Below are 21,172 nucleotides of genomic sequence, written 5' to 3'. Positions count from 1 at the left end.
TCACTTTTCTGCAATAAACTCTCCAACCAAGAGTGAAAAGAAAAATCATCTGCAGGGATTGCACCAGGGAAGCAGTGGTCAGCAAAAACATTAAATTTAATATCACTAGTACAGTTTTCATAAGTGGATTTTCTCTCTTTGTGACACTTCTTGGCTTTGCCCTCTTTATAACATAAAAATCTACATTACTTAATTTGGGTCAAGTTCAACTAAAATGATGACAATATTTATGGTCGTAATAAGAAAAGGAACCAGGACTTTGTGTTTGGACCTAATAAAACGACCTGGTGTTTATATGAATTGCAGAAGATGTGTAAATATGCGTACAAACATCCGGGTGCATCAATAATGGAGAATGTAATTGAAAAGTTGATTCATTTCAGTAATTCAATTCAAAAAGTGAAACTCATATTCAGTAATAGACTCTAGGAGTGTAATTCTATTAGTTTGATGAATATGGCCTATATGGAATTTTAATCATAGGAAAAAAATTGATTAATAAAACAGGGATACAAATATTCACGGCTGGGATGACAATAAGTGCGGCTCTGACTACATTAAACAGAAATATTTTGTATTATTTCAGACATCCTGCCCCCCATATGCATTCCAAATTAAGATTTTGAGATTAATTTTCTGAATATTTCCACTTTAAATTAGAAGGAATTAACTGAAGATTGATTCTGGTGCCTCGCTGCTCTTTTTACATCTCTTTCCGTTTTCTTCCCTTCTGTCACACTGACTTCCGTTTCTGCTTGTGGATTTATTTCCGAGCTCTCTGGCCCACCAGCTGATTCACGTCTCTGCAAGAGCCCACAATTATCACAATTATCTGCATTTCCACAGCCCCTTTTCTGCGGCCTTTTGTCAGTTTGCACCAAATTACCCTTTGACCAAGCTGCGTCACGTGACGCTGCTCTCTAATTGCGGATAATTATGCAAAGCAGTTAATCACAGCGGTGCGTGAACCGCACTAATTGACCGCCTGCTCTCGCCCTCTTTCACCTCTCTCTGCGCCACCTAGCGGCCGCCCCCCCGCTCCCTCTATTTAATAAATTATTTCTGCGCCACACCACCGTGAGAAATAAAGTGGCAGTGCGAGCTTTGCGGGGACATCAGTGGCTGTTTGGCAGCGCGGCGCATCGCTTTGCTTCCCCTCGCTGCGGTGATTAAAGTTGAGCCGCTGACCCGTGCGCTTCCTCCCGGGGAAACTGCGCGTTTAACGAGCGTCAGTTTCCATTTCTCCACTCCAGATCATTTGTTGCTGTCCGAGAGCTGAGCTTCAGCCCGGCGCACGGACGGATCCGACTGACTTCCAGGATCACAGGTACATTTGATTCATTTGGATGCGTTATGATGGATCCCGCTGGCTTTAAATCAACTTTTAGCACTGCTTAATGTTTTTTTAATCGCAGTTTGTACTCTGATGTTGCTGTTATTTTCACTTGCTGTGGATGTTATCTTAAAAAAGGCTAAATGAGCCACAAGAGGATGTTGCACCTGTGGAGGCAGCAGCAGAGTGACTGAACTGTGTGTTATTCGCTAAATTAGGAGATTTCATCACTTCAGGATGCAGCATCCATTCTGCAAAAAAGAGCACAATGCAATAAATTCAGACTGTCCATCCAAGCAGGTGGTTGCATCATAATAAGATCTATATAGTCTGTGCTTCTGGCTTTTATTTGCATGCTGCTGTAATAACAACATTTTCTGCCTGTCCATCACTGTCAGACCTCCATCTCGCTCTCTCTCCATCTCCTTCATTCATTTCCAGCCCCGGACTTTTGCTGCCAGGCGCTGTGCATGAGCAAATGTTCACCTTGCTGCACTGCCATAATCCTGAGATTATGTGACAGCTCTGGAAGGGCTGTGGGTTTTTTTGTTGTGGGATGTTTAGGCAAACTTTCGTCCGATTTGGGTCACTCGCAACATTTCCAGTCAGAGGATAAAATTAAATTAGACAGCCCCGCAGCTTTGTGCATCCACTGGCAGATGGCTTAATATTCGTGGATCCTTCCTCGGTGTCCCTTTATGTTCTAATTGGGTTTCATCGTTTCACACTGTTTGTGCGCATTAAAAAATAGATTTAAATCACTCTTTATACAACCCGAAACCAGTTTTGTCGGTTCCAAACCAGCTATCTAAACATTTCACATCTAATCCGCAGTAAATTCCTTGAAATTGATGTAAAATCCCACAGTAAACAGCTTTCTGGTTGTGTTTTGCCGTGTGGATCTCATGTTGGCTCAGTGAAGTTGTAACGTGCAGTAAATGAACTGTGCGCCCTGCTGAGGGCAGGTTTGTCTCTCCGAGTTAATTCCAGCCCTGCGGAGCTGCGTTTCCCTCTGAAGGACATCCACTCAGGAGGGACAGATGCTGGATTTTACTTTGAAAAGTTGACGGGAATCTGATTACTCTGATGAATACTTCCTGTCTGCGGAGGTTCTACCAGTCAGGCCATTCACCAATCAGACAAATCACTGTGTTGTCTAAGTGGACACAATCTTTTTGTTTCAGGTATATTAATACATGCCCTGGCCACTTTATTAGGTACACCTATCTAGTACCAGGTTGTTGCTCCTTTTATTTCTTCATTTTTTGAGGAATAAACTCCAAAAGGAGTCTGAAGCATTCCTCAGATATTTTCTTCCTTATTCACATGCAGCAGCAGCACACTGTTGCTGCAGATTTGTCAGCTTCACTGTCATCTCTTATGCCAGAGGTGGATGGAGGCTACTGGAGTATATCAGTCTTTTTTATGACATGGAAGTAGCTAAGAGGAAATCTTTGTATTCGAGGTCATAAAGGACATGATCAGGAATAATACTAAAGCATTCTGTGGTGTTGACATGTAAGGACTCAAATTGTGCCAGGAAACAAACCCAGACATTTTTTGCTACCTCCACCAGCCTGAGGCATTGATACAAGGCGGCATGTTTTTGTGTTGTTCATGTCAACTTTTGATCGTGCCGTCTAAATGTTGCAGCTGAACTCAAGACTCATTACAATCTGCAGTTTATTTTCTCCAACCTTTTACTTTGGTGAGTCTTTTCCTGCATCATTTCCTGTTCTTGGTTTTCTGCTGGAGTCCATCCACTAACTGGAGCTCCAGTAATGGAACCAGTTTGTCTTTTCTGCTTTGACTTTCGGCATCAACAAAGTATTTTTATCCACACAACTAGGGCTGCAACTAACGATTACTTTAGTAATCGATTAATCTATTGACTTTTCTGATTATTAATCAGAATTCTGCAGGTTTTTTTGGCCTCTTATACAAATCCTTCAATTCAATATTTAAGGTAAGAATATTAACATTTCCTTGCCTTTAATGCAACAACGTGGCATTTCTTTAGTGAATGCTCGATCATTTTCAGCAAAGGATGAAACTGCAGCTGATGTTCAAACATCAACTTTCTGCTTAACTTAACATTAGTCCAGGATAAGGCTGATGTGGTGATTATGTTTTTGGTTTTACACAATTTGAACCAGGTGAAGCTTAAAATGCCACTTGTAGAGTTCTGCACAGAACATTTTTACAGACAGAGGATTTTCCTTTTTCTTTATTAAAGACAAATATTTGTTGTATGTTGTTCTTTCAGTAAATTACTTTTTTAAAGTCTGTACTCTTCAGCTAACAATTAATTGAATACTAAATTACTTGACAGTTTTTTCAATAATCTGATTAATTGCTTCAGTCGTATTATTTCAGTAAACCTGAGAATATTTGCAGTTTCCATCTGCCAATAACAACAATGCAACGTTGAAAGTCACGACTTCCTTCTCCATTCCAAAGCTCACGTCTGTCCTTAGTCTTTGCACATAGCGGTTTAAAGACCAGGTAGAAAGACTCCAGGCTGGGATTTGAACCCACAACCAGCTGCTCCACTGCAGCCACATAACTGTGCATGTGTACCTAATGAAGTGGCCGGTTAGTTTATACACAGATCAATCAACTGAAAAGTTAGAAAGGAACAAAACCACCTGAAAGCACAAAGCAAAACATAACATTTTATATTGTGATATTGTCATTTTTAATCTCGTGTGGATTAAGATTAGGAGAATAAATATGAAGCCGTTTTCTTTTCTGCACAGACTGTGTATTGGCGATAAGAAGCTTTGTGGATAAAATTTGAGACAAAGTGTTTTCACAAAAGCAAAATGTGAGTTTTTTCAGCAAGAGTCATAAGTTTGCTTCACTCTGCATGGCAGCTCCTCCGAGCCGTAGAGGTTAACTCACCGAATCTCCCTGATGACACAGGAATGATGCAGTGAGAGTTAAACTTTAATTTGCTCCTAAAAAGTGACAGGAAGACATAAAAAGTCCTGGTGGCATTATGCAGCATGCTTTTGTGTAGCTCAGCTCATTAAAACTGGAGGCGTGTTTCTGGTTTGAGTCCCAGCATCTGTTCCAGGCACTTTTATGCTAGTTGGGCTGAATGTTTCCTACATTCACACAACTATTAAACATCGGAAAGTCTCTATTTTAGAGATTTCACTTCTGGTCTTGATGTCTATTGACATTTTAGACATTCAGTGGATTCCTATCTATTCCCTGTTCAGATTATTTTGTGAGTAAATCTTAAATATTTGAAATAAACTGCAGTTTGGGAAGCTGAAATATGAAGGCGAATTGCTACTTGCTATTGTTTGGCTCAGGTATTCCTGGATTTTAGCTATTTGTGAGCAGATGTTGTCCTTTATCTGTGTGAATACCGAAGGACAGAAATTAGTTTTAATTTTAACCATGAAATGTTGTCTGGATTCCAAGATGGAGCCTCATTGGTCCTAATCAAGTTTAGGAAGACAGAATGTGTCAAACTGAACCTTCAAGAGGAGAGGACATGAGCCGCTGCACACTGTTCAAACTGAGGATCCTGAATACACCTTCAGTTAGAACTGAAGTTATCCCAGCAGAACATCAGTTCCCCATAATCAGTTTTATTTATGGTGTTGGGTGTAAATGTTTTCTTCCCTAATTTTATTTACTGTTTTTGGTTGTTGTATTTTGGATCATTAAAATATCATCCAGTGAACAAACTTGCAGTATTATTTCTTGAAAATGGTGTCAAAACAACAACACTATTGTTTATTGTAATAATTATTGGGACAATTTATCATCCAGTACTTTGACAGATCTAACGTTCACACAGCAGGTAAACGTGACTCAAATCTGATTTACCCCAGAACAAAAAATCTAGTTTGTGCCATTTCCATATGTGGAACTGAAGGCGGATACGCATCTATAGCATCTATAGCATCTATAGCATCTATAGCATCTATAGCATCTATAGCATCTATAGCATCTATAGCATCTATAGCATTTATAGCATCTATAGCATCTATAGCATCTATAGTCTGAAGTCACATTTTTTCCTACTTTTACGTCATTGGTCATAATTCTGCGCCAGAAGAAGTCAGACACGATAAATCTGGATTTTTAAAGTGGTTGAAAATTATAATTAGGAACTGATGAAAGACGTCTGTGTCAGTGAAGCATCACATCACAATCCCAGCTCTCTCAGCTCTGACTCCACATCCAATCAGACTTCAGAAGCTGCAGCTGATGCTAAAGTAAAGGCCGTTGCTGTCGCTAGTGCTGTTCTTTTTTTTACTAGCTTCCTCTGTCTGGTTATGAACTTGTGGCGATAATCTCTGCTGAATAAATTTAAAATCGATCCGTAAACGGATCCATCAATTATCACTTCTGTAAACAATGCGTTGCTGTGTGACGTCTACTTTCTTCTTCTGCGCATGCGGGCCGCTTTGGAGTCATAAAGTGTTCAGACAGAAGACCGTGGCACATTTAATTAGTAAAATAATGAAAACTGGAGCCGAGCATCAAGGCCGGCTCTGTGTGATCATAACCTACAGCCAGTGGAAACTGGGAACATCTGACCCAGGCGCCATGACACTTTATCTCTGTTCATATTTACTCAGATAATTTCACTGCTTTCTTTCCTACTCACCCACAAACAGCACAGCGATGAAGATATGATCATTGTTAACTTCACCCATGTTCAGCCTCATCTTTGCAAACCAGCCATTACTCACACAAATCCAGGAGTATTAGCCAAAACTAAAGTGTAATTAGGAATCCACAAATGGGTGGAAACATTTTATCTGGAGTGTGGAAAATTCCTGGAGATGAAAGCGACGCCTCAGTGCATTTCGTTCCTATTTATAGCGTTATTGTGTCAGTGTAAGAGCGATCAACCTCGCTGGGAGAAACCTCCTGAGTGACATCAGAGATGAAAGCGGGAGGCAGGTCAGTGTTTACTCAGCTTGACTGCTGCCGCTTGTGTCGGCCAGGCCTTGCCACTTCGCTTTATATGAATTACTGGCCAGAGCCGAACTCAAAGCAAGATCTCAGGTTGTTTTGTCAAGACGCATCGTCCAGACTCGCTCTGCTCCGTGATAAAAATGACAACGACTTGTGAGTCACACGTCCGCCGCGTTCCGGTCAGCGTCGCTGCAAGGCTGACCTGGAAGCTAGTTCAATCCTGCACGCTTGATTAAACTCTGCCGCGGCGCTGCGGGTGGTCAGGCAGGTTCTGGTCCGCAGCCCGGGCCTTGATGGGACTCTGGTCTTTGACAGAGGGATTTAGAGACGCCGTGGCTCCGGCTGAAGAACGCTCAGGCCCATGTTGGGTTCATTTGGGTTCTAGAAGCGCAGACATTTAAATGTCAGTGGTAAGTGGGAACATTGTCGGTTCTCTGAGTTAATAGCAGAGGACCGACAACGTTTAAATGTGCAGTGTTAATGGGGGAGAGCAGAATAACAGAATGCATTTTTGTGTATTGGAATATAATTATGATTTTCTCCTGCTGCAAAGATGTAATTCCAGCTTTTATTGTAGCGAGCAAAAATGATGCTAATTATCCAGAGAGGTAAAACGGAGGAGTGGCTGGTGATATAAAGAGGATGACACATTCTTCATGAAAGGTCAAATTCCTTCCAGATTTTAGTTTTAATGTGAGAATTGAGTATTTAGCAAACTGTTCTTATTCATGGAGGCTTGGTAAAGATGCAGATAGCTGTAAAATACATTTCTTCTTTGTTCCAAATGATTCACAGCTTCTGCACTGCAAGAACACAAAATATTTCCAAGTATTTTTGGTCTAGTTTCTACTGTAAATACTTTAAATAAGACAAAACTAACTTGCAAGTTACTTTTCTGCAAAATATAGGCACTGATACTGGAAGCATGTCTTGTTATAAGTGAAATAATCTGCCAAAGGAACTAGAACTTTTTCATCAATATTAAGGGATTATTGACTGAAATCAAACTCCTACTTTACTAAAACTTTACATGTAACATAGTTTTGTCTTATTTCTAGTATACTAAGATATTTGCACTAGAAATTAGACCAAAACTGCAAGATTTTGTGTTTTTGCAGTGTAGGAACATTTAATTAAGAATAGAATAGAAATACTTTTATTGTCCCACATTGGAGACATTTTACTGCAATCAAAGCGTAGATTCAGGCAAAGATAAGAATATATATAAAACATACTGTGTGATTAAAAACAACATTTCAACATAAATACTCTGCAGTTATTAAGCAATCTGGTCCAAAGGAATGTCCAGTTGTGTAGGATCAAAATGTACAAAATGTGTGTATATATTTATCTGTTAGGAACATCAGACTATCTACAATAAGTGATAAAAAACAGAAATGTGCAGATAGAAGCAGAAATGTTATTTAAAATGACTAAAAACAGCTGAAGTACCAGCATGTATATAAAAACTTTATGAGTTTGTTGGGAGCAGTGACGGTTATAAAGTCTGGTTAGACTCTATGACTAATAATAGACTTATAATAATAGACTTATAATAATAGACTTTGTTTCCTGGAGAATAAACTGATGTGACACAGAAGGCCATTTATTTCAGCCGCTGGCCAAGAAGCTGGACGAAGACCAAGTACTATTTTTCCCAAATTATTATTTTTTTCAACATAAAACTTATAAAATTTTAACAAAAACTGCAGGTTTGTGTCTGTGTCTAGTTAATTTTTGGTCAAAACATGTTTGTTTTTCATCCGGTGAAGTTACTCACACTGGGATGAGAATCCAGAAATTTTACTCGAGTAAAAGTAAAAAGTACAGCGTAGTGAAAACACTCCTAAATGTACAATTTGTCTCCAAAAAGTCACTCAAGTAAATATAACTTAGTAAATGTAACAGGTTACTACTCAACTCTGAGTAAAATACATCTTAAAAACTCACTGTTGGGGGTCACCAAGTTTCCATGACAACCATTAGAGGCTAAAAATACTATAAAAAAGTATTTTATTTTCCTTCCATTACAAACATAAAAATGTTGGATTTTCTGTGACAAACACTTTTAAGCATTGGGAATAAATCACAGGATGGACGTTTGGTCAGGCACCTCATGCCCACTGAGTACGGAGGAGGATGTGTGGTGCTGTGGGCCTGTTGTTAAAATGCATGGCATCATGAATCCTTTAAAACAACGAGGCTTTTTAAATAAAAACCTGGTGGATTCTGATAGAAAACTGAAAACGGATCTTCTTTAGGTTCTTTGGCCTCCAATGTTTTGATGCATTTCTGCTCCAATGCAGAAAAATTAAATATATTTTTGTTCTTTAGACGCCTGGTAATAAAATGTTCATTTGATTCAACAAATATGCATTGAAAAGTTGCATCAGAGTTGCTCTCTGAGACTGGAGTTGGAAACCCCTGCTTTATACAGGTTGTGCAGTAATAAATGGTCAGACATCCCTCTCTCTGTGTGCTGCCCTACTGACAAAATGAGGGTGGCAGTAATTACACCACCTGATATTCTGTAAAAAACCAAAACAAACAACAAAAAACCTATTCCTTAACGTTTGATTTTTGTTTCCTCTACTAACTAAAGGTTGGATTTTCCTCAATTTTTTAGAGTGTTATTAAGCCACTGCTATAAAAAAAAGTATCAATTTAATTGAATGTTTTTGCACATTTAAGGAGTGAGAGTGAATGTGGTCATCAGCTTTAGGTCTTAACTCTGTGGAGGAACCGTTAAATAATTTATAGTTTAAAGTTGGAACAGAAGGAGTCCTGAGAAAATTAATTCAACCAAGTGATGAACACATATTGCTTTAAGTCTAACATGATGCACATTCATAATCTCAAACAAAAGAAGAAGAACTGCATTATTTAGAGCCAGGCATTCATCTTACAGTAAGTAATGTAATAGTTGAGTTAATTAATTTGGGAAAGGTACTGAAGTGACAAAACAATCCCCATGAACTTTTGTAAGCATTTCTAGACCTGAAATATTAATTACATTATGATATATTATGTAGTTGAAGCACATCTGCAGGAACGGCACCATTTCTTCTGACTCATTTTTTCTCTGTTACGTTTCATTTTTACGGTTCCCTCTGCAGCTGAGTGACCTCAGCGCCCCTCCCCCTCCTGTTGCTCGACCTGTCAGGTCTCTGATTTGAATGGACTACATTTCCATCCTCTGGTTCAGTGGTGCAACAGACACAACATTAGGCTGTGTAATTTAAATACTCAGCCATTAATCTCTAATGGTATGATCGGATAATGTGCACTATTAGCCTGTGTTTTGTTTGCCAGGGATGTGTAGTTTGTTTGCTGGTTTATTAGGCTCGCTGCGGCTGGTTGGAGCATTATTTATTAATCAAAGATGTATTCAGAAACAACACTGGATAACAGCTTGGTGCGGCAGCAGCACAGCGATCAGGGGACAAACATTAATGCATGTAAGGACAATAAAACAATTCTTACTGCCGTATTTAAATTAGATAAACAACACAACACGTTTCTGTTGCTGCTGATTTGAGTCCAAAATGTTCTGCTAGACGGCTGTTTTTACTTTGGACTTCAGAAAACCCAGCGGACCAGAACCAGCAGATGACTTGGCAACCAAACCATCACTGACTGTTTCCTGTGGAAACAGACTCCACTCTTCCACCAGACCGACTTCCAAATGAAATGCAAACTTTACTGTAATCCAAAGGGAGAAACTTGGACCATTGTTTGTTTTTTTTAATTAGAAACTGTCTGTTGGGTATGATGATGTATTAGAGCCATTGCAGATAGAAAAAAGGAGTACATTTCATAATTTCAGGAGTTTTCAACAAAAACTTGGAAATTTTAGTTTGGCAATTTGAAAGTCTATTAGAAAACATTTGGACATTTTGAGATTAATCTCATACATTTTCTAGAACAAGGTGGAAATTTCTGGGTTTGAAAAGTTACAGAAATTCTTTTAAAAAACTTGTTTTAAAAAAATGTTTAGATTAACAATAATACTGACAAATGTTGCAATTTTGATCTCCAATCAAACCAAGTCTACTGGAATATCAGGTGTGAAAACACCTTAGACGTACCCGGACTCCTCCTTCCACTAAACTTTCCTTGGATAGTAGAGGCTCTTTGTGTCTTTCCCTGCAGCTGGACGGTGTCAGGTACTTTCTGCTGGTCATCTGTCCTGCAGGTCATAACAGAACATTTCCACTATAGAAAACAGAAATAAGCCATAATCATCAAAACTGATGATTTATTCATGTGCAGGTGATTAATTCTTCTTATGCTAATTTGGAATATGTTTTAGCCTGCAGCTACATTGCTATTTGGAAGAGTTTGTACAAACAGCTGCAGCACATGTCCGCTTTGCTCTGCGTGGTTGAAAAGGTGTCTGGTGCTAATTTTCTTAGTGTTTGTTTCCCAGAGATCATTATTTAGAGTTGAAGGGTTAATAGGAGAGCTGTTTTCTCGCTCATAGCTCAGGTTTATTTATTTTTTAATCTATGAAGTGGGTCTTTAAACGTGTCAGCAGTGCGAATGAACTTGACGATGTCGGTTTATGTAAACTCTGTGTGCTAACAGAGGGATAGCTTCTACATCACCTCCACTCCACAGCGGCTAGCGCCTCGTGTTGGGAACATGATTCCTCAGAAATGACTTTGTCTCTGTCACAGTTTGGAAATTCATCCACAGTATTCCCCAGACTCCATTGTGTCTCTAAGTCACATCTTTTTTCCTGTTTGTTTTCTCTCTTTCAGCATGTCCTTGCAAGCACTGAATGTAGAGCAGCGAAGCAGAAAAAAAGTCTTTGCAGAGCTGTAGGCCAGAGATAAATCTCTGACCTTTTATCAGATGGCTTATATACAAGAATATAAATAAAAGAGTGTTTGAACATGAAGAATGGGTGAAAAGGATAATCTACAACCTCATCTTAATAAGATTTCACTGCATTACATTTAAATGTCTTTCTATGACACCAGCTGGACATTATTCTGAGAAGTGGAAATTAGCTAAACATTCAGTGGAGATAAGGTTTGTGTTAAAGCGGGGAGATGTCATATGAATGGAATGACTGTCGAGGAAAAAAAAAGTAATTTGCGAAGGTGGTAAAGCATATTGCTCTGCATTTATGCAAATATTTGTTGTGCTTCATTTTCTTTTCCTCATTGCCAACAAACGACACTTGGAGACTGGAGCCACTGGTCTGTGCAGGAAGTGTGAATTGGTTGCAGTTCAAAGTGAAATTGCATGATTTAAAGGCTGTCTGCTTCAGCTGTCAGTTCTCAAAGAGCAAACGCAAACAAGTAAACAGCAGAGAAAAAATCTGCATAATTAATAACCATATTAGTCGCATTTCTGTCACCTCCCCAAACTGCACAAACAACCAATGGGTGTAATTTCTCACAGACTCAAAGAAATGAAAGAAACTGCCAATCATCTGTTTATTTATAATTTTTTCTCAGTTTGATACTTATATGCTTCATAAAAAATGCATGTCTGCCTATATTTTGAGCTAAATAGTTTCCATCTCTATCTGCTGAGAAAAATGTGAAGACTGGTGAAGTACAGAGAAAAAAATGTGTTGGTTAGGACACCCACACTTGACCCATTTTTTTCCATAATTACTTCAGTTTAGAATAATAATTAAATGTCCTTGCTTTGCAAAAATATTCTAAGGTTCAAGGTAAATACTCTCTTTCGGGCTCAGGGCTGTTTGGAGGATTGGAAAAGTGCTAAAAGATGAAGGTAGATGAATGAAGCTACTACACAAACATCGTTTAAGAATCCTCCAACCTTATCGGTACCCCCCAAAATTTAAAAAAATAATCTTTAGTTGAACATAATTTGTAAATGTTTTGATTTATTTGGAGGGAATCCAGTTCACAGAAACAATTATTTACCAAATCTGTGGCCACAATTTTTAGCTCGCCTGAAAATTCCTGTAAATTAAATGGAACTGAAGCATATTTTTGTTCATTTATGCCTTAGTTTAGTTGATCAGATTGTATAGAAGTTATTAATCATTAATCTGCTATTCCTTGTGTTTTCCCGTCTACAGGTAACTCTTAGTAAATTTGATTATTTTTGAAAATTTAATTTGGATTCAATAAGTGAAACACATTTAAACACTCAGACTGATATTTTACAGTAAATGACAAAACATTATATTTTGACTAATGCCATCATCAAAATCATCAAGCAAATATTCATCAAATATGTTGATTATTGCTCTAAACAGGAGGCTTTTAGCCTTGATTTAAAGGAACTCAGGGTTTCAGCAGTTTTACAGTTTTCTGAAAGTTTGTTCCAGATTAGTATCAGTAGATTAATATTAGTATCACATCAGTACAATATATTCACTTTTTCTTTCTCTCATCAAACGCATACCTGGAGTGTTGCTTCAATTCTTTCATGCATGTTTGAGAAATCGTTTAATCTCCATGGCAACCATTCAGCTGTTCAAAATGCGACTTAGCTCCTCCCACTCATCTCCTTCAGACTAGCCAGCAGCAATTAGCAAACACCTGTTAGAGTTAGCATCAGCTGAGCTCATTTTAGGAGCTGCTTCTCAGAGAAATGCTGGTTAAAAAAAAATCACAGCTTCCTGTGAAGTGATGACTTCCTGAAGGTTTCAGAAAGAGCAGGAAGGCATTCTTATAACAACTGATGTTAATACGGTTTCTTGATTGTGGTATAAATTGGCACTGTGTGCCTGAAAAGCACACAACACTTCCCCTTTAAGTTATAAGTAAGATTTTTGAACTCTTTGTGGGACAGGCATGGCAGCAGAAATGGGTACAGAATTAACGTCCAGAGAGTAACAGTCTGGATCTGAAATCTCTTCTTTTGTGGTCTTGGCTGACCACATTTGTATCCAGCACACATTTCGGATCAACAAGTCATTTTTATTGAGTGCTTGGCTTATTTGCCAAGTGTGCTATTTCATATTTTATGTCCAATTTGGATTTTTAAAGCGCATTACCCCGACTCGTTACTCAGCCAGCCATGACACCAACATTCACTCGGGGGACATTTTGACATGAATCTGTGACACAACAAGCTGCTGTAAACAGTCTGCTTCATCGTTAGACACAGGCAGTGAGGAAACCAGTCCTCTATAAGCAGCATCGTGTTGCCCAGGCCAGTTTGCTTCATGTTGCCAAACACCCCGAGGGCCACACAGAGCGCGGCGGCGGCGGCCATGGCGGCGGCATTAGAGTGACAGCTCATAACAGCTGTTAGGGTGGAGAGGTGAGGCTGAGAAAAGACAAATGAGGTCCTTTTACTAATGAGGCCAGGGCTCATCGCTCCCCGTCTCTGTCAGCTGCAGCAGCGTTATCGGTATGCACCTCGCTCTGCTTCCTCCTCGTTTGTCGCCGCCGCCTGCAAGGATTCCGCCTCAAACACGGCAATTCAGAGGGAGAAACGCTCCTGAAACACCGCCGGTGTGATAGCGGTGCCATCGTTTGTCCCGCAGAATGAAGCTGAATTCATGAATATCAAAAGGCGTCACCTAAAACATGCGGCGGGAATCTGGTTTGCTTTCACTCAAACTGAATCCGTGTTCCATCTGGTTTGCTTTGTTTCTTTCCACATAGCTAAACCTGCCTTGAAAAGTATTCACACCTCTAGGAAATTCACATTTTATGTTGCAAAGATAAAACTTAAACATATTTCATAGGATTTTCTGTGTTGAACACTAAGAGACGTGTAATGATGAAGTGGAGGGAAAATGATTCCTGATTTTGAACAAATAGAAATCCTCTGAGTAATTACTTTTCAGAAGCGTCTTTCTCTGAAATCACAGCTGCGAGTCTTTGGGATTTCTCCTCCAGTTTTCACATGCAGATTGAAATTCCTGCACATTCTTCTTGTTCAGGCAGATTAAATCGAGAGCATCTGCAAGCTGGGATTTCAAATCACATATTCTCCATTAGATTTAGGCTTTTGACTTTGACTAGGTCACTTTTAACACATGAATATGCTTTAATATAAACCAGCCCACTGAAGTTCTGGTGGGATATTTTGGGTTATTTTTCTGGTGAATATTCTCCCAAGTCTCAATTATTAGGTATTTTTACAGCATCAGCCTTTATTTTGCTAAACTGCCATGTTTCACCACAGGTTAGGTAGGCCAAAAATTCAGCTCAGGACTTATTTGACCAGATAATCTCCTTCCAAATGTTTGTAGGTTAAAGCAAACTTCAATCCTGACTTCTTTCTTTTACTTAACTTTTGCTTTCTTCTTGCTGCTTTTCCATAAAGGCCATATTTGTGCAGTTAACCTCTAGTAGATTCTTCTACCAAGGTGTTGATCTCTGCAGCTCCTCCAGAGTTACCATGGGTACCACTGCTGAGTTTGTTAGCAAATTACTTACATTTTTTGATAAAAAAATTTCACAAATGATGGATTGAGCATACCAGTATCCAATACTGATAGTGAAATCGCTGCGAAGTTAGCCAAAAAGCAAGTACGGGGTTTTATCAGCCTGCATTTAAAATCTCAGATAAAAGCACAACGACTGAAGTTTTTCTCATCACAGTCGTTCTCTGTTTGAGTAATATTACTTGATCAATTCTTTTCACATTTGACACAATAAAATAAATGATTAATTGACTCATGGTAAAATTGTGAAAAACTTTATCCTTTACTTCTGAAAGTAGTGGGTTGCACTTTATTTATAGGTATCAGAGTACAGGGGGCTGATTATATGTATAATTTTCTTTCACTTCACAGTTACTCTGTAATTTCACAATGAAAAATGTAGAAGTCTGTTGTTATAATTAAAAGCTGGAATAAAAGGGAGTACGGACATTTTTGTCAGGAACTTTATGCACCCATTTATGAGCAGCTGCCCTCTTTTAATAACTTGTCATAAATAAGCTTTGACACAACTTTCCAGTTAATACTTGGGTCTGTCAGTGCTAAATAATCAAAAAAATTTCTGCAAAGTAAGTTGTGTCAAACTGACTGCAGCCCATTAAAAGGAGCTCAGCGATCACACCAAACATTGGGTGTGAGGGAAATGAATGAAAGTAGGCCACCAGACACAGCGACGCATCATAGGAGGCATTTGAATTTCAAGACGATGCAGTAAATCAAGTTAAGTAGGAGACAAAAACAAAAACATCGGCCGATGGTTTTTAAAAATGTGCAGCCTCTGCAGCTGATCCGAGGGCTTTTAGCCGGCGTACGTCAACTCCTGAGTGCTGAAAGGGTCTCAAAGTGACATTTTGTTGGCTTTCTTGCAAAAAAAATAAAAGAGATGGAGCAGATTGGCTTTTACTTTTAAACTGACATTGCTACTCTCATATCTCTAAAATCTGTTGTAAAGTTATCTTTCCAAGATGGCATTATGTTCCATTTTCAAATCAATCTCTCTTTATGTACTGTTGGCTGCGATTCATTGAAAAGAAACAGACATTGATCCTGGCTCTCTGCTCCATGAGGTCCTTAGCAGGGTGACATTCAGTTCCCTCATTGGCCATTTTCCCCTAACTCTAACACCGCAGAGACTGATTGATGCTGCCAAGTGTTACAGTACCAAGCATTATCGATTTCCTAACGCGTCTTTGTGTCTACTTCTTTTCCTGATGATCCAATTCACTGATGCTACATGCTTGCCTCACACTCAGTGGTGGTTTGCTTGTGGGAACGAGACTCAGACGTAAATCAGAGCCGATATGATAAAAGTGACAAAGTGCTGAACACGTAACCCCAGTTTGATTTTCTTTTTCCAGATGGACTGGCTCGCACCTGCGATGTGAACTGTGTTATGTGAGCCAAGGTGTTTTCCCACCTTGCCGGTGGTGGGAAGAGATGCTGCACTCCGTTACCATGGCAGCGGAAGTTCTCCTTCTTCTGGGGTTCCTGATGAGCAGCGCCCTGTGCAATCCCATAGCGACGCTGCCGGTGAGCCGGGATCGTCTGGAGAATGTGCTGACCCAGTCCCGGCAGGACGAACAGCAGGACAAGCAGAGTCCAGAGGAGCCGCTGGAGTACGCCGCTCAGGAAACCAACGCCTTCGGCCCCAACAGGACTGCCCCGGACCTCACCGGGCCCAGCTTTAGCTCCCTGTCGGGCGGACTGAAAGGTGGCGAATCTGAGCAGCAGTGGAGTGAACAGGACAGTCTAAACCAAATAGACGAGGGCCCCACCAGCGACGTGGCCCTCTCCCTGGATGCCATCGACGAGTACGCCTACCCGGACTACAGAGGGAAAGGCTGCATGGACGAGAGCGGCTTCGTGTTTGCCATCGGCGACCAGTTCACCCCGGGCCCCTCGACGTGTCCTTGCCTCTGCACGGACGAGGGCCCTCTGTGCACCAAGCCCGAATGTCCCAAGGTCCACCCTCGCTGCATCAAAGTGGACACCAGCCAGTGCTGCCCTCTGTGCAAGGAGAAAAAAAACTACTGCGAGTTTCGGGGCAAGGTCTACGCCTCACTAGAAGAGTTTAAGGTGAGCCCGTTTTACCACTTTCAGTCCTTGATGACATGCTCCGACCTGAAAGAATTGCTGACCAACACTCCACGCTATCAATGGAGTTTATTACCGCCGCTACACAGAAACAAGTAACCTTGCCTTGCAGCATACAAGCGAGCACGCAGGCACATTTATAATGGCAAAGGTCAGCACTTGTGTAGCAGAATGTTACCAGAGGCTGAGTTTTAGCCGTGCAGCTTCAGCAGAGTGCCTCCATATTCAGTCGATACAAAGAGTTACAGCTCCAGTAATGTTCCAGCTCTGCAGGGCATGCTCATACATGTGGGCGTTTGGGAGAGACACATCACTGAGGTCTTTACTCTTTTATCTGCTGTCACGTCTTCATAAAGAGACTTGACTCAGGATTGCACCACCATCTGAGTGTTATGTCTCTTATGAGACAATAAATTGAACCCTAATGCCTCTTTTTATGTATGTAGTGTCTCCACAGATGGTTGAGCCTAATGTGGAGTATCTTCTTCTAAGTCTTCCCCGCTGTTATACGTCAGGCTTTGGGCCGTTTGTAGGGCAGGAGCTTTGAACCGGAGCAACAGGCTGGTTTTTTTATGCTTGATTGCTACATTCTGGGGCATCGTGCTAAGTGCTACCTCACTCCATTTTTCACAGTGGAGTGCCATGCGGAGGCACAAGCTTCAGCAATCTGCAGAACGAGCATCAGCTCTCTTGTTAGGACTAGAGGTGTATGACTTCATATAAGCAGCTGCAAAATGAAACCTGTGCTTGCACGCTCTGAATGTAAATCAAACTCTACGCTCCCCAGCCTTTGTTCCACCTTTTCCTCCTTTATTTTCAGACACACAGAAACACTCGGAAAGACAACCCAGACTCACGCGCTGAGGAAATTGGAAGCATCTTTCTATTGTTTCCCAGTTCCTATTGATTTCTCCTTATCTTCTGATTGAATAGGGTAGTTCAATTCTCGGCTCTGCCCTTTCGAAAATGAGGCTCTCATTGGCAATAAAATTGAGAGAACTGAGACTTCCCCATAGATGTGGCTTTCTGACACTGAATACATACTCCGCTAAACAATCAAGGCAGTCTTATTGAGCTTTGTGTGTGTGTATCTGTGTGTGTGTGTGTGTGTGTGTGTCTGTGTATCTCTGTGTGCGTGTAAGGTGCATAGCTATGCAGAAATGTTCAAACCCCTTGAAATTTTACATATTCTATTGTGCTGCAGCCACAAGCTTAAAAGTATTTAGCAGAAATTTTATGTGCTATTTATTAGGGCTGTCAATATTAATGCGTTAATGCATTCACCTGCGATTAATCTAAATAGTTTAACACATTAATATTTCATAATGCAGATTAACTGTATTGCATGCTTTTATCTAAAAACCTCTCATTGTCTGTGTCACAAAAGTGAGTGAAAAGATGAGAGACGAGCGTCAGTCTGGTTTTTAAAAAATCACCCAGATGGATGTTTGGATAAACCAAGGAACTTATTTTAGCGGTGAATTAACATTCACAGCCAGTTTATAGTTTTAAAATTATGTTTGAAACAAAATTACTTTAAAAAAAAATCTTCTTGAATATGAAAACCTGGAAAAGTGAGAAGTTTGGTTTGAGACAATAAAATGTTTTCTTTAACATTTATTTAAAAAATGCATTTTTACAATTCAAGCTTACAAAGTTAAGCATAGTGATTAATGCTGATTAATCACAGCAAAAGAATGTGATTAATCTGATTAAGTTTTTAATGGGTTGAGAGCTCAACTATATGCAGCTCTGGAAAAAATGAAGAGCCAACGGCACCGAAAAGCTCCTGGTTATTCCAACAAAATACTGATTTCTAAACTCTTCCCAAGTTAAAACATTAGTATTGTTTCTAAATGAATATGAACTTCTTTTCTTTGTATTATTTGAGGTCTGATAGCACTGCATCTCTTTTCTTATTATGACCATTTCTCATTTTCTGCATATAAATACTAAATTTTTGTTTGTTTTTTCAGAGACATGTTGTAAGTAGTTCATAGAATAAAAGAACAATCTTCATTTTACTCAAACGTATACTTATGAAGAGTAAAATCAAAGAAACTGATCATTTTTTTCCAGAGCTGTGTTTTTAAATTAGAAGTCTGATAAAGTTGTTTTTGTATTGAGTTCCCTTTAATCTGATCCCTCTGAAAACCTCCAGTTCAACTAATTACCTCCACACGTCGCAGAATAAGCAAACAAACAGCATCATTAAGACCAAGGATCCCAGCAGAAAGGTCACAGAGAAAGTTGTGGAGAAGTTTAAAGCAGAGTTAGCTTTTACAACAACCTTTGAACGTCTCACAGAGCTCTGTTCAGTCCATCATCTGGACATGAAGAGCAGATGGACCAACTGCAAAACTGCCGAGACATAAACGTCCGTCTGAGCTGACCGGCTGGACGAGGAGAGCCTGCAGGTCTTTATAAGCCTCCATATACGTTCATGCTAGCTGCTTAACCCTCAGAGACAAACACACAGTCGTGTTCTTACTATTTTTAGCTCTGCTGAACAACAGCGTTAACTCAGAGATGTACAGTTTTTACTACGGAGTCAGAGAGGGACATAATGCGCCGTTTGCTACTCGGACAGGGAGAGAAAAGCAGGATTTCAAACAGGTTCATCAGTTCAGTGTTTGTGTCCTTGAGAGAGGAGAAAATCAGCTGATCTCTCCTCACTGTATGTCTTTAAAACATGTTTGTTTATTATCTCACTTATATCAAGACAGTTTTCTTTTGTTATAAATTATATAATCAACCAGGGTACTAGTACTTTTATTTTAATATTAAGAAATTATAGACTTAAGACAAGCTCATATATGTTGCATGAAGGTTACTGGCCATTAATTTCATCTTATTTTAAGCTAAGATATCTGTACTGGAAACTAGACCAGAAGCGTTTGATTTAGTGTTTTTTTGTTGATGGGCCGACCTGATCCCTGTCCTTCAGGTGTCTCCGTGTGAGAAGTGCCGGTGTGAGCCCAGTGGAGAGGTTCTGTGCTCGGTGTCCGCCTGTCCTCAGACTGAGTGTGTGGACCCGGAGTACGAGCCCGACCAGTGCTGTCCCATCTGCAAGAGCGGTGAGTGACGGTTCCCCAGCAGAAGCTGCTCCGGGTGGAGCATCAAATGTTTCTCTGCTTCACTTCAGCTGAAGTAATGAGGGCTTTGTAGCCCGGCGTTCATTCTGCTGACACAGAAACACAGCGTGCTGCACTGCAGTCTGCAACATCTTAGCATATCAGGTTTACTCTCCTGAATCCTGACTGATCTTTACCTAATGAGGCGAAATAAATCATGCAGGTGTCACTTTTACTCTTCCTTTAATATCTGGATTTAGACGTCTGAACGCATCTCATCATGAGATTATTTGGTATGTTTGTGTCCTGTTGTTGTTGTTCCTTTATGATCTCAGAGATCCTCGGCCTCCATGAGAAGGAGGATTTCTGCATCTCAGAGTCGATTAACTGAAATTGTTTCAGATGATTCCCGACAGCTTGTCCTAGATTATGTCCCCTTGTTTTCTTGGTGTGAGTGTAATGCAACATGGCAATGTCAGCAACACTGCTTCCTTCAGCAAAAAGAATGATGACTTGCGATATGTATCTCTGACTTAGAACCTTAAAGGGGCGCGGACTGTTTGATATCAACAAGAGCAAACAATATGCATGAGGAGTAAAAAAAAGAAAAACGCTCCTGATGCTCGGAGGAAAGGGCTTTGTTTGGCTAATGCGGGTTTTTTTAGGTTGCTTGTTGAATTTTATTTGTACAGATTAAAGGATAAACTCTTGAGGATGTGAATTACTGGCTGTTTGTTTCAAGCCTGTCAGAAGATGCATACAGTAAATATGTCAGTAAAAATAAGTGGATTAAATAATCAAAACACTCATTAAATGTCTTATTCAACACGTGACTCCCATCTGTTCGGTTTGATTTAACTACACCCAAAATATCACATTAAGATGATTTATTTTAAACTCAGGACACATTTGCATACTGAATGCTCATCATTAGGTATTAATCAGACGGCGTCCTACATTAAATTAAAGGCTGCATCAAAACCTAAAAAATATTGGACGTCATGGTGCATTATGCACTCTATTAATATGTGCTTGCTGTAATCTCAGGGATTTGATATTGGTCCCTTTTCCTCTTTTTTGCTGTACACTGACTTTTTACATATGCACATATTGATCACGCTGAGGGAGCTTTGCACAGTTTGGCCCGCGCTCCATCGTTCCTGCTGTGCAATGCCCGGTGGATTTGCAGGGGTCGTGTTTGAAGACTCATCAGTCTCGCGGGCGCTTGGGGAAACGGTGCAGTGTTGTGCATTTGTTTTCCAAAATATCCCCTCCCAAATCCACAGGCGCAATCACCCGACAAGGATTTTCAGACAGCGTCCGATGTTCTTAGCA

General features: G+C 40.0%; 1 protein-coding gene across 1 annotated transcript; it reads left to right on the top strand.

The window, feature by feature from the left end:
- The first annotated feature begins 1,068 nt into the window (after positions 1 to 1,068).
- LOC103130023 (brorin-like) lies at positions 1,069 to 20,661 on the top strand. The gene is made up of 3 exons (XM_016665613.1): positions 1,069 to 1,327; positions 16,028 to 16,745; positions 19,711 to 20,661. The coding sequence occupies exons 2-3, from the start codon at positions 16,107 to 16,109 to the stop codon at positions 19,846 to 19,848; spliced, it is 777 nt and encodes a 258-aa protein (XP_016521099.1). The 5' UTR covers positions 1,069 to 1,327; positions 16,028 to 16,106; the 3' UTR covers positions 19,849 to 20,661.
- The last annotated feature ends 511 nt before the right edge of the window (positions 20,662 to 21,172 follow it).

The sequence above is a fragment of the Poecilia formosa genome, unplaced genomic scaffold (assembly GCF_000485575.1).
Source record: "Poecilia formosa unplaced genomic scaffold, Poecilia_formosa-5.1.2 Scaffold599, whole genome shotgun sequence".
Taxonomy (NCBI): domain Eukaryota; kingdom Metazoa; phylum Chordata; class Actinopteri; order Cyprinodontiformes; family Poeciliidae; genus Poecilia; species Poecilia formosa.
The sequence above is the reverse complement of the archived record's forward strand: the minus strand, read 5'-3'. Positions and strand labels throughout refer to the sequence as shown.

Coding starts and splice junctions, on each gene's coding strand:
- LOC103130023 (XM_016665613.1), top strand. CDS start 16,107: ATGCTGCACTCCGTTACCATGGCAGCGGAAGTTCTCCTTCTTCTGGGG. Junction 16,746..19,710: donor CCTCACTAGAAGAGTTTAAG/GTGAGCCCGTTT, acceptor CCTGTCCTTCAG/GTGTCTCCGTGTGAGAAGTG.